The following is a 14,852-nucleotide window of genomic DNA, read 5'->3' on the forward strand; positions in this document are numbered from 1 at the left end:
AAAAGTAACTTCAGAATGGCTCAAAATGAAAAGTGGAAGATGAGGAGGTAAAATCCATTACAATAAATATCATCACAAAACTTTTTCCCAATGACTACCAAAGATCTTATTTATTTATCATAACAAAATCTCTTGCTGAATATCCAATTTGATATAGTAAATACTTTCTCAGTTTCCTAACCAGTAAATAATAAAATTACACTGTTAAACTCAAATGATAGTAATACAACTACATTAGTGTACATTAGGAAAGAGAGGCTTTTAAATAGGGGGTTGCATTTTTGGCCAAAATGACATAGTCACTGGGTCATGGGAAACAAAACCTAGTCAGCTTCAGTAATGTCTTAAGATTTATCACCTGCCCTATTTTTATTTATCAAGCACACCTCTATTTCCACCACTACCACACTATCCAAATTATCATCATGGCCCATCCTATCACAGAATCCTACAGTGTACCCAGAGTCATTCTTATCTCATTCCAATCTATTCTGTCTACTCTATTGCTAGAATTACAGGGTATTTTTCAAAAGCAATAGCAAAGGCATGCTATTCCTTTGCTTTTAAACCTTTTCATGGTATCCTGTTGGTCTCAGGATAGATCCTGCAAGACCTTGTATGGCCTGGCCCCTGTCCATTTCTCCAGTCCTATGGGGTGACACTCTTTCTGCTCTCTGTGCTGTAGCCAAAAATTGGCTTTCTTTCTCCTCCTTTCTACCTCAAGACCTTTGTACATGCGTTTTCCTCTTCTTAGAGGGACCTTTCAACCTTCTCACATGTGTAATTTACCAAATATTTATTGACCACACTGAGACAGAAAATAAACAAACAAATAAACACAATAAGAAAATATCAGGTAGTGATAAACACTATGATGAAAATAAAGCAAGACAATGACTGGGAGGCTACTCTAGATTGTTTGATCAGGGAAGGCCTTGTCAAGGAGGTGACATCTAGGTTGAGAGCTACAAATCTTAACCCAAACTTCACTTCCTCAGGAAGCTTTTTCTGAACCTGCCAGACCAGGTTTGGTCATCCTATTAGAAACTTGCTTTGCACTTTTCTTTCTTAGCATTTATTTATTAAATGCTTGTTTCTTTTTTAAAAATTTATTTATAAGCTGTAAACTCCAGGAGGATGGGGACCCTTTAATTTAACATTTACTCCTAACTCAACAGTTGGCACAGTGGATACTCAGTAAGTATTTGCTGAATGGAAGAACTTTACGTCCTAGTTAAGACCCTGACATACAAATTGTTAACACATAAAACATAAATTCTATACCAAAACTAAGCAGATTTGACTGTTACAAGGACTAAAAATAGTCTGTTCTAAAATTTCTTCATTAAAATTCACTGGAAACAGATGACCCATGAGTCAGCCCATGGGAAGTGTACCACTAAAGAGAACTCTAAATTAAGATATTTATTAAGACAGAATTTTATAAAACCAATGGCTACATCATGGCCTTTGAAGCTGTGATTTTTAGAGATAAAGACCTGCAGCCACTGGCCACATGTGGCTACTAAGCATCTGAAATGTGGCTAGTGCAAATTGAGATGTTCTATAATTGTAAAATATACACTAGATTTCAAAGATTTAGTATGAAAAAATGTGAACAATTTCATTAATATGTCATATTAATTACATGTTCAAATGTTACTATTTTAGATATACTAGGTTAAATAAAATATATTAAAATTAATTTTACCTGTTACATTTTACTTTTTTATTGTGGCTACTGGGAAAATTAATATTATATACATGGCTCATATTATATTTTTATTGGACTGTGCTGACATAGACAAACATTTCCTAGTAAGTAATAAAGCAAACAGTATAGGTTTTTCCACACATATTAATAGAAACTTGTATCAGGGAACAGGGAGAGCCAGAATGAGATAAGTATTGATTTAACAGATAAAAGGAAGAATCTAAAACTCCCCTAACACAGTGTTAGGGTTTTACTTAGGAAGGAGGACTTGGGAGGTATATGAAAGATCAACTGCAAATCCTCCCAAAATTAAACTAATCTTTAGAAACCTCAGAGGTCTTAGAAAAGATTATCTCACATAGGCATCAAATAAGGATGATACTATGGCATACAACAAAGAAATGAGTCATGAGAATTGGTATCTAGTCCCTATCATTTACTACTGTGTAAACCATATGGCAATCACTTGGCCCTTCTGAAAGTACTTATGAATCGATAATTGAAGCAGATAGGAAATAGGCTTTTAAGTAGAGTTCAACTATGACAAATTCCTTTTTTTAAAAGAAAGAAGGAAAGACACCATTTTCTCCTACTTCTTCCTCTTACCTCTACTTCTTGCATAAACTAATCCCCAAAGGTAGAATACAGGTTACCCTTGTTAAAATAAAGTCAGCTCTACCCTTAAAACATTAACAACAAAAAATCCCAACTCACGCTAAAAACAAAATAACTTACATACCCTTGACCACATATGATAACATAATGCGTAAATAAATATCAGACTTGGAAAGGATCTTAAGAAGTTTTCATACTTGCTTTTAGCAGCTACACCATGTGCCATCCCTATTTTGTTGATATGTCAACAGAGGTACCTTGAATAATTAATTCTCCAAAGGACAGTAAGCCATAGAAAGTAAACTAGAACACTTAAATTTCCTGTCTTCTAGAATAATGCCCTTTTTGACCATTTTAATTATTCCAAAAATAGAGTACTTACGGATAAAGTATGAAGAAGTTGGCCTGTGATAGAATTCCATACTTTCAAAAGGAAATTGTTCACTGCAGTAATAACTGTGGTATCATAGCGATCCCAGGCCACCATAGTCACCTTAAGTTTAGTGACCTTGTCTTCTCCAGATGGCAAATTATTCCTAAACAAAATGATATCAGGTTCATAAATTTTGAACAAAGGTGCATCTAACAGAGCAAATTATGGCAAAAATCTCTCCAGGAGCATGCAACTTTTTAAATTAAAAACTCCTAAACTATACTTTTAACTATTAATGAAATAAAATAATAAGAGTAACACATAGGGTAATACCCATAAGCTTATTTTAGGGAGAAAAAAACCCACAAAATGACAAAAATTTTGTAGTTAGTTACATGAGAATGAGAACAAAAAAGTGAAATTAGAAAGGAATCTGCAGATACCTTGAAAAATAAAGTACAAGGTTAGATTGGCTACCAGAAAATATGAAGAAACCATATAATGGACATTTTATTCTTAAATATTCATTTTTGAAACTAAAAGGTCTTATAAAAAAGCAGTAAGAAATTCAGTAACTTTTGCTTTAATTGAATGACATTATCAGTAACTGACTATGACCACAAAGTTGGTTCTATATTGTTATTAATGGGAAGATAATTAATTTCCTGGTCATACCCTAAAGGAATTGCAGTATCCTAAAGAGGAATTATATATCTTCCAATGAACAGTGAAGATGATGAAACAGAATTCTGATTAATTGTATTTATAATGTCAAGTAGGAATGTTAGCAATATGAAACATAAAGGTATCCTCAGTAAGTCAGAGAAATATCTAAACATACGATGACATTTAATAGGGGCAATCCTCAAAGTAGAAAATAGTATAAATAGATATAAAAAATGACTCATACAAAATCAGGGCAGAGAATGATTATATGGGCATTAGTAAAGCACAGAGACCTTTGGATCACAAGAGACCAGAATTTTCAATGAGTCAGCTATGTTCCTATCATCCAATCTGTCCACCAACAGCAAAAGGCAATAGTGCTTAGAGACTATATACAGATGCAAACTTCACATCTACCAATTAACTCCAAATTAAAAAGATATTTATTTTCATAATTAAATAGAATTCAATAATGTAAAACATACTATACCATATGAGAACCACTAAAATATCTAACATCCAATCTTACCCAGTCATTTTAGTAGCCATATCTAGCACTATACTCTTCCACTCTTGTTGCTGATATTGCCAAATTCTTGCCGTTCCATCTCTACTTCCACTAACAAATCTTAAACTGCAAAGAAACAGTTAAAATATCCTTATTACCTCCCTCTAAAATGGAAATCACTATTTTTCTAATTATAAAAGTAATACATTCATCCTCATATACTTCTGCGGAGAATAAAAATGGTACACTTTGTAAAACAGTTTGGCAGTTCCTCAAAATGATAAACAGTACCATATGACTCAGCAATTCTACTCCCCCATAAATATACAAGAGCAATGAAAACATAAGTCCACACAAAAACTTGTACACGAATATTCATGACATTATTCATTATATGCCAAAAAGTGGTGACAACCCAAATGTCGATCAACTGATAAATGGATAAACAAATTGTCGTATATCCATACAATTGAATACTGGACAGCCACAAAAAGGACTCCAATTCTTATACATGCTCCAACATGGATGAATCTTGAAAACATTATGCTAAGTGGAAAAAGTCACAAAAGACCAAATATTGTATGAGTCCATTAATATGAAACATCCAGAATAGGCAAATCTATAAAAACAAAAAAGTGGATTAATGGTTGTTCAGAGCTGAGGGTGGAGGTGTAAAAAGATTGGGGATTGAAAGCTAAAGGGTATAATACGGGAATTCTTTTTAGGGTGATGACAATGTTCTAGGGATATGGATTAAGAGATACAAACTACTATGTATAAAACAGATAAGCAACAAGGATATAGTGTACAGCATGAAGAAATATAGCCATTATTTTGTAATAACCTTAAATGGAGTATAATCTATAAAAATATTGAATCACTATGTTGTACACCTGAAACTAATACAGTATTATAAATTAAATATACTTCAATTAAAAAATAATAAAATAAAATTGATCGTAGTGAAGGTTGCACAACCCTGTGAATATACTAAAAACATTGAATTTTATGTGGAATATATCTCAATAAAACTGTTATAAAAATACATTCATTAACCTATAAATCTATCACTGTTCATAATTTAGTTTCCATTCTTTCAGACTTTATTAAAGACATATATATATACTTAGATATTCCCCCTATGGAAAATAGAATTACACTACATATAATGTTTTATAATGTTTTTCTTTAAGTGTACAGTTTGACCCCTGAACAATGTAGGGATTAGAGGCACCGACCCCCACACTGCCACACAATCAAAACTTTGCATGTATATTTTGACTCCCCCAAAGTTAAATACTATTAGCCTACTGTTGACCAGAATTACCAATAACATAAACACTTGACTAACACTTATTTTGTGTGTTATATGTGTATCTACATATATTTTATACAATCATGACATACCTTTCTCTTAATTTTTTTGATATTTCTAGGCTACATGGTTTGTCTGAGTTTTTTCAAATTGTCACAAACCTCCAAAACTTTCTCTAATGTATTTATTGAAAAACAATCTGCATAAGTGGACCTGCACAGTTCAAACCTATGCTTTTCAAGGGTCAACTGTATTTTGTAGATGTATTTCTATGTTTACAAATATAAAAACTACCATCACTTTCAATAAATGTTCAACAATACGGATGTATCAAAATTTATTTAATCAACCTCCTAATGATGAATATTTTTACTGTTTCCAGTCTTTGCCATTATAAATAATGTTGTGATGAATATCTCTATACACATCTTTGTAAAACCTTATATATATATCTTTGCTGAGTCAAAGGGTAGGCACATTTTTTTTTTAAAGAAAGAAAAGCTTTATTCTGTCTCAACTTCAGGTTTGGCCACAAAGGCACACACTGGGAGCTGTCAAATCAATGACATTTTCCTAGTATAACAGTATAAAGGACTCTTTCATGAAGAATTTATACTCTCTTCCTGAATCTTTTCTCCCTTATATTCCCCCTTCAGGGTAGGCACATTTTGAAAGCTTTTGACATACTGCCAAATTATTTCCCTGAAAAGTTTTTTTAAAAACAATTTACAGTATCATCAAGGCTGTGGGGGAGTGTCTATTTTCCCTAAACCCTTGTCAATATCGGGTGTTATCATTCTTCAATATCTTGTCATTCTGAAAGAAAAAAATTGTTACTGTTATTCTAAATTGTATTTCTCTGATTATTAGTAAAATTGGACATCTTTTGATGTATTTACTGGCCACATAACTAATTAAGATAAAATAATGCTTCTCATTTAAGGAAAAAGGCAAAGAATTAAAAAATTCATATACTCCTAGAATGAAAGAATAGTAGCTGTACAAACCTTCCAGTGTATAGCTCAGTAGGGTGCAATAAACCAACTTAAAAATTATTTTAAGGATTTTTCATTCCTAATAAAAACATCACTCTTTGTGGACCATCATTATTTACTCTCGCATTTAACAAAGATGAACACATTCATCATAGTAATCACCCAGTGTTTGAAAAATATTTAATAATAAAACATGGTCACCCATATAAAGTCTTTATAGACAGATAAGGATACAAATTTATGCTAAGTGGTTGAATTTTTAAATCTATTCTAGGTCAATTTCTAGGCCAGGGCAGAAGATTATCACCTTCTGGGGACCAGACATTTGAGAGGGTACATGAATACCTGTATATAATTTCTGAGTTTACAGACATAGGAAATTGTGTATCATATGAGTAGTAAAGACAGTAAGCGATACAGATGCTCAAAGGAAGAAAAGACAGCTAAAATCTCAAGCAGTCAGGAAAGGCTTCAGGTAGGGTATGAACCTTAAAAGGAAGATAGAACTTAGAGAAGAAAAAGAGACAGGAGGGAGAAGGAAAATAAAAAGGAAGGAGAGCAGAAGGGAGAGGGAGGACATAGGTGGGATAGAAAAGGAGTGAAAGGAAGTAGGGTATGATTATTTCTGGTGTGAGGTAAAGTATAAGTGAAAGAATGGATAACAGAATGTATATGGGATGTAATAATAATGATGACTAAATCAATTGGGCTGGATCTAAGTATTTAAATGGGTAATAGTAGATAAGAAAAGAATGTAGGTCTAAGTCAAGTTGAAGAGAATTCTGAATGCCAGGCTAAAACATTTGAGTTCTATAAACAAAGAGAAAACACTAAAGATTTCTGAACAGGGCAATGTTCATCTGACAGAGATGGACAAGATACATTTAGAAGGGAAAAGAAAACTGAAGGTAATGCGTCAAATAATGGAATTCTTGACTAAGATGGGTGATAACAGAAATGGAAAAAGGAAAATCACTAATAAAGGAAGAACTGATAGACTATGGCTACTACTTAGATGGGAGCTTAGAAGAGCTGGGGTAAGCATGTCATCAAAGACAGACAAGGGCTTTCAGCCTAAGTGACTGGACAGAAAAAAAAATGTAGTAGAAGTAGTGTTTTCTGAAGAAATACAGGTAAAATATGTGAAACATCTGTTTATATAGATATGTACTACATAGTTACCTGTCTCCATTGTTACAGAACTGAACAGCAACAACCTTGTCCTAAAACATAAAACAACAGATTTTTGGTTAGAATTAATTTATTTTTAAAATGAATAAAGTACTCTTTCCGTCATATTCACATATGAATGTATCATGGAGTAGATTTTTTAATGCTATAATTTTCTTTAAAAAAACCCTCTAATTTTCTTTAAAAAATTAATGAAGGCTGAAACAATACATTAACTAAGGAGGAATACTTATCAGCAGTAATTTGAGACAAACCAGACATAAGCAAACCTGTTTCTAAACCATAATCTCAAGAGACAGATAGTTCTGAATAGATGATAGTTTATTATATTCCCCATAATAAGACAGCACACTAATCTAAAACGCCAACTTAAAAAAAATTCATTTAATAGTAGTTGAATTAAATTCCTCACTTAACGTTTTTTTTTTTTAATTTTAGAAAACAAATCAATAATGTCCTGTTTCTTACATGGTTTATTTAATTATTTTACAATAAATTCATTTGACCGTCTTTAGGTTCTATAATTTAGATACTGTTGTTTGAACCTTCCTTTACAATGACTAAACTATACTTTTACAAATATGATGTGCATTGTAGTGATTATATTATAGTAATATACCTTCAAATGTTGTAAACATTTTGACAAACCACAATTATTGAACTACATTTGAACTTAATTTTTTAATTTTTTTTATTTGAACTTAATTTTTAATAAAAAGCTCAGATATTAAATGTCTTCGTATTTATTTTTTCATTTTAAAAACGTATTAAACCGTCTTCATACGTTCAGACGTATCTGTGATTCACACTGTTCCATGATTTCACTGAGTATTTATCTGACAGATTCGGGATTCTCACTGCCAGTTGCAATAACGGATTTTAGATGTTCTGGAAGGACATCTTACTTTCAATGACTAACAGCCGCCACTGATTTCAACAGGGAATGTTTAAGTTTTCTGATTTTTTCTTAGCTGGGCCCTTGCCAAAAAAACCCTACCAATCAGTTTTTCTTCATCTTTCCCCCCCTCAATTATTTCCCATTCATTTATTACCTCCTCCTCTCTCAGCTCTCAATAAATTTGACTGCACTGTATACACACCTTGCTTGGGTGGTAACTGTAAAGATGCCTCCTTTGTGTGCTCTAGCACAAGTGGATTTTTCCCACTGGATAGTCTCAGATTGAGATCTTTATATATTTCCTAAGTTTTTCTCTTTCACAATTTACATAATATTCCAGGATTTTAGTATCTAGGAATAAGTAACAGCAAGGTGAGAGCTCAGCTAGGTTCAGTAACTTTTCATAAGGAGAATATCCAATTATGTTTATATGGTAAGACAAAAGCAGGAGGCTGTTTCCAAAAGCTCAAGGAAAAGGTTTCTAACAGGGGTCTCTTTTACTACAAATTTCAGGAACATGATTGATTCTGGAACTCACAAAATATCTTTTTTTAAAAGTCATCTTTCAGGGAAATTATGTGTGTTTTATTGATATGTACTAATACTATTCCAAATAAAGGGTCAATAGTAGTAGGAACAGTAACAGTAAGACTTGTAAAGCTGAGTACTTTCAAATGCTGACTATGCAGCTTTGACAATGAGGAACATGAGATATACAGTGAGCTGAAACAGAAATACTCCCATATTCAACAGTAAATAATTACCTGGAGAAGGTAAGGAAATAAACAGAAGGAAGAAGTGAAAGGTACACAGGGATATGAATAAACAGTAGTGGCTCCAAGATTCCTGAAAATGTCACAGGAGAGTGGAAAGAGCTTGGGAGGAAAAATGCCAGGCACCAATGGCTGTCACCCCAGCATAAAATTGTCCCCTGTATGGAAGGATGTTTTTGATAACTAAATGGGATTAGATTTCAGGAGTCTGATGGCATTCTCAAAATAATCAAACTAAGATCAATGAGCTAAATTCAGTAAAAAGAATTTTTTCCTAAGACATACTGTAATGTGTCTTTTAATAAGTGTATAGGCTTCGAAGTAACACTTATATAATTAATAAAATAAAGCAAGCTAGAAGAGGATTTTTGTAAATTATTACTGTAATATATATTTTTCCCTTCCCATACAGTCAGATAGAAATTGTCTTAAATACTACAACCATACTAAATCCAGAATTTCACACTGATCTTCATTACTAAAGAGACATCTTACCATATAGGTTTCAGTACCAATCTATATTAAATTAGGGTAGAGATCGGAAAAAAAGAAATAAAACCAATTTTCCAGGGGTGTTTAAAAAGAAAGCAACATATTTAAGTTTCTCATTTTGTTCTTACCGTATGTGACTCTAATTCAGCAATTTTCTCAGGGATCTCAGAACCCAAATAATATATTCTAATCACATGGTCGGTGCTACCTGTTGTAATGAACATACCACCTAGAGGATTAAAAAACAAACAAACATTGTACCAAAGAATTTTAAAAACCCTCTGATGGCTTCCTTAGTTATACATTACCTTGCTAATTAAAAAGCCTTCAAGAAACATAAGGTTATTTTCTAACCATTAAAGACATATTAACATTTCTGAGGAAAAATAAGTAAAATTCAAGAAAAACAAGAGGAATATTTAAAGAACAACTATACCATTCACCCAACAAAAATCCACCAACTATACACTAAATACAGGCCTTTGGATCATAAACATTAAAAGCGTTGAGGAATTCGTTTCTTCATATTTTATGTAAAAACATAATGTTCCAAAATTATTTATAAAATAACCTATATCTACAATTCTCTGTATAGTGGCTACAGTAGTTGAGTGTGAAAACTCAGCAGCTTTTGGGATGATGAAAAAAATTCTAGAGATGGATGGTGGTAATGTATGTAGAACAATGTGAATATACTTAATGCCACAGAACTGTACACTTAAAAAAAGTTCCTAAAATGGTAAATTTCGTGTTATATTTTACCACAACAAAAAAGAAAAGGTTAACCAGCACATAATCCTTAGCGGTAGAAAAGCACTGTTTACATACTGTGAACATGTCTTCTACATGGAGCCACTGTACATGTTTTCTGAAAAGTCAGGGCAGGATTTTAGTGTTGAATTGTGTATGAGTATTGGGGGAAGGCTGTACTTTTTACCAACTAAATTCTGTATTATATAAAAACATATTAATTGTAAATAAGAAAACAACTCAAAATCTATTACATGTTAATTAGAGTCTACAAAGGTCTGTCTATTATAACATATGGTTCGCATTTTTAGCATGTTTCCATTAATTCTCAAACATATGCATTTTTTCTCCACAAAATTAAAAAATATTTTACAGTTGAAAATCTTTTATAACTGGATTATTCAATATTTTAGATACTCAAAACATTCAATTTTTACACATACCAGAGCTGAAAGATGAACAAGATATCTGAACTCCAGGTCTAGATCTCTCAGTAAATTTCACTGGGCGATCTCTAAGAGAAAAGTAAAATGTTTTTATTTTTCATCATGTTCATTTAATGTGCAAGAATTTTAGCACACTGCTAGATATTGACAGATTTATCATCAATATTATAGAAACCACAAAACTGAAGTAGTAAGTACTATTCCCATTATTGAAGTTAAAAATACATTTAAACTTACAAATATACTTTATGCTATCAGTATAATTATGTTAGCTTTACAAAGAAATTACCATGTTACTTACTACCATCATGAAGAAAGGTTCAAAGTGTTCTTACCAGAGTAAGAAATGAAACAAATACTCCTTATCAAAATTTTGTGTATAAATTAAATAGTCTCTTCAACATTGGTTTCATAAAAAAATTATTCTAAAATCTCTAACATCTAATTGAAGTAGGTATGGATATGTACATACACACTCATACATATATAAATTTATATACTTACATACATGGACTATCAAGAAGCTCTCAAAGTGATAAAGAAAAATTTCTAACCCAATTTTAAACTTACTTAAACTTCATTGTTTTTACATGCCATTGCCAGAAACAGATAGTTCCGTCAGCACCAGTAGAAGTGAGGTATCTGGTTGTGCCTTTAGTTGATGGACAAAACTGGAAAAAAAAATTAATTAAAATAGAAACCTTTCATGTTCAAGCTTAATTTCAGTTTCAAGAAATTAGTTATTTAAATTTCCTAGATTAATGAATACCTTATAAAATTTGAAAATATCAAAAAACTAGAAAAGTCATTCATTGAATTTAGGATAAAATATTTTAGCCCTAAAGATAATTGTTTTAAAATTATTCAACATCACACTTTAATATTATTATTTTACTACTTTTAATGGAGAAAAACAAAGTCATTACTAGTTAAACCATTACAAATCTGCTGAATACACGCTTATATAGCAACCATATAAATTTTTTATAGTTCACATGAAAAAGGCATGCATCAGAAGTAAGTCTAAAACAGTGATAAGGAAGTTAATGTCTAAGTATTGGGTTTTAACATTTTACTTTAATTTCAATGAAGTATGATAGAAATTTCGCCATTCTTAAATTTAAATCATCTTCATGTGTTTTAATGGATAACATAAAATAGGTCAAATGTCTGTATGTATCATTGTGGAAAAAAGAGATTAAAAAATATACTTGAGTTGCCAATTTAAAGTATGACTACTATCTGATGGTCTTTATCATGTAGGATTCTCAGGCTCTAACTCTCAGTATTTTACAGGTCCTCAGAAGAGAATCAGAGAAGGGAAAAGCCACTAGGCTCCTGATACCTGGGACACAGGAAAAGGTTGAAAATCAAACCAGGGTCTCTAGCATGCTCATGAGCTTTAAAAATCCCAAATAGGGAATTCCCTGGCAGTCCAATGGTTAGGAATCGGAGCTTTCACTGCCATGGCCCAGGTTCAATTCTTGGTCGGGGAACTAAGATCCTGCAAGCCGCTCAGCATGGCCAAATAAATAAATAAAAATTAAATTAAAAATTTTAAAAATAGGGTTTCCCTGGTGGCACAGTGGTTGAGAGTCCGCCTGCTGATGCAGGGGACATGGGTTCGTGCCCCGGTCTGGGAAGATCCCACATGTCACGGAGCGGCTGGGCCCGTGAGCCATGGCCGCTGAACCTGTGTGTCCAGAGCCTGTGCTCTGCAACGGGAGAGGCCACAACAGTGAGAGGCCCACGTACCGCAAAAAAAAAAAAAATTCATTTGTAGAACAAAAAAACAACAAAGAGGTCCATGGATCTCTAGGGCACTTACACACATAAATCAAATGAGACAGAAACTAGCAAATGAAACTATGAAGGAGCCAAACAGTTCCATAAACATTTCCAGTATAAACAAATATTCATATTTTTTATGTTGTATGAGACTATCTCCAAATTCCAGAAACAGTCTGTCAGATAGGATGGTGGGAACACAAGTAACTAGTAATATTCCAAAACAAAATCCAAAAAATAATTTCAACTAATCAAAAATTTGACATAAAAATGTTCAAATCCAATATATGTTGAATCTAATTCTTGCTAGGGCCTCATAAACAGGTTATATATTATTTAAATAACACACAAAAAACTGATTGGCATATTTATTAGTGATTAAAGAACAAAGAAAAGTGAATGGGAGTAATTATCTCATCCACAAAAGTAACCTGCTTGACCAAAATAAAAGACAGTGTCAGAAGGATTCCTCTGTTTTGCTGTCAACACAAAGAAGAGAACAAAGTTCTTTGGGGAGTATCCAGGACTTTCACTACCAACATCTGGTAAAAGCACTATATGGACAAATATTTAAAAACTCAATGTACTGTATGTCAAACATCTAGTTGAAATAAGAAATGACTGAAACTAAGAATAAAAATTTCCCTAATATTAAACTACGCATACACACACACACACACACACACACACACACACAAAATCTGACCTGATAAACATTTTGCATTAAATATTAACACAAAGTATGCCAATATTCAAATTAGAAGCTACTTATATCCTGCCTAAAAGGTACTGGTGTTGTTCCTTAAGGCAATTCCGTCTTTTCCCTTCTTCACAAATACAAATGAGATAAAGAAGATGTCTTACACTACATTTGAAAAAACTTTTCAATGACCTTTTTACTTATTTCTAAAGGGAACAGATTTATATGAAAAGGGAACTTTAAAAAATACCTGTCTGCAAGGTAAGGACAAAGCCCTTAAGAAATCAATATTTTTCTGTTGCCATTCTTTGTATAATCCACACGATGTAACAAAAAACAAGAGAATTCTCATTCTTATTACATCTACTAGAGGTATCTTTTTATTTTTCTTACCTGTATGGAAGTAATAGAAGCTGAATGTCCCTGAAGGACTGCAACTGGTGCACAAGTTCGAAGACACCACACTCTTACAACTTTATCACAGCTGCCTGCGGCAATGAGAGTGTTTTCATAGTTAACAGCCATGTCAGAAATTTCAGCAGAGTGCCCTCGAAGTGTAGCAAGAAGGCGCCCATCATCTGTTGCCCAAATTTTCACCAAACAGTCATCTGAACCCTACAGCAACACAAAAGGACAGAAGATTTACAATAAAGCAGAAATTCGCCCCCTCCCCCCACAGAAAAAGCAAAAACAAAGGAGAATTTTATTAAGTTACTTCTAAGCCTTTACTTTTTAGTCTCTTTTCTTCATGTAACATGGAGCGAGTAGAAAATATAAAATATGTCCAAATGACAGCACTGACAAAGCACTGTCCAAACTGATAATGGCATATGTGAATAACTCCTCAAAACTACTACCAATCCTGACAACTCAAAATATTTTTTACTTTTAAGTGATTTGGCATTAACTATCTCTGTCATTATTTCTTTCCTTACACCTGACAGCCTTTTTTCTTAATTGCTTGAATATTTTTTTCTCTATAAATACTTAAAACTTTAACCTAAAATCTACATGCAAACATGAGACTTTGTTAATAATCTCTGGGGAATATTATGTGGAACTTCCTACTGAGAATTTCAAAAGAGCTTTAAATAGTAAAAAGCAATTCTACTGTGGTAGATAAGCTATTTAATAATTATTTGTTTATAAAAAGATGAAAATCATCATCATCATCAACACCCATATACTTAGGTGATGCATTTTGGAGTCATGAAAACATCAATGGAAGAGTCTGTAATGAACTCCAAGAAGTCGAACTTCTCAAAATACAAACCACTTCCTTTGTTGTAGCCTAGGAATTTAAAAAGAAAATTATGCCAGTACCTACACTTCTACATTAACTTAGTACTGAAACAATGAGACTAAGCCTTTACTTGGAAATATTAGTGTGCTACAATTTTGTACTCTAAAGCACACAATATGATCTGGTTATTAACAATCCAATTTTAAAAATAATTACTATTGAATTCAAAGAGAGATATATACAATAACTGTAATCTTTATTACTAAACATGTAGTTCAACTATTCAACTATAAGGATGATGTAATCATTAATTAAGCAGAACTGGCACCAATAGAAAATGCATTTTAATAAATGTTTGCTAAAAGGGAATGAAACCAATTGAGTA

The 14,852-nt window shown here is 32.4% G+C and overlaps 1 protein-coding gene across 3 annotated transcripts in view; it reads right to left on the reverse strand.

Annotated features, from left to right (window-relative positions):
• BRWD3 (bromodomain and WD repeat domain containing 3) overlaps positions 1-14,852 on the reverse strand; it is a 126,330-nt gene that overhangs the window by 66,091 nt on the left and 45,387 nt on the right. For all 3 annotated transcript variants that reach the window (XM_027096698.1, XM_027096700.1, XM_027096697.1), the window contains exons 8-14: positions 13,618-13,839; positions 11,307-11,407; positions 10,734-10,804; positions 9,669-9,769; positions 7,369-7,409; positions 3,898-4,002; positions 2,712-2,865 (exon numbers count right to left, since the gene is read on the reverse strand). In XM_027096698.1, coding sequence (XP_026952499.1) covers positions 2,712-2,865; positions 3,898-4,002; positions 7,369-7,409; positions 9,669-9,769; positions 10,734-10,804; positions 11,307-11,407; positions 13,618-13,839 — 795 coding nt within the window. The remainder of the gene's footprint in view (positions 1-2,711; positions 2,866-3,897; positions 4,003-7,368; positions 7,410-9,668; positions 9,770-10,733; positions 10,805-11,306; positions 11,408-13,617; positions 13,840-14,852) is intronic.

The sequence above is a fragment of the Aethalodelphis obliquidens genome, unplaced genomic scaffold (genome assembly GCF_003676395.1).
Source record: "Aethalodelphis obliquidens isolate GAN/ISIS:26980383/991018 unplaced genomic scaffold, ASM367639v1 scaffold106, whole genome shotgun sequence".
Taxonomy (NCBI): domain Eukaryota; kingdom Metazoa; phylum Chordata; class Mammalia; order Artiodactyla; family Delphinidae; genus Aethalodelphis; species Aethalodelphis obliquidens.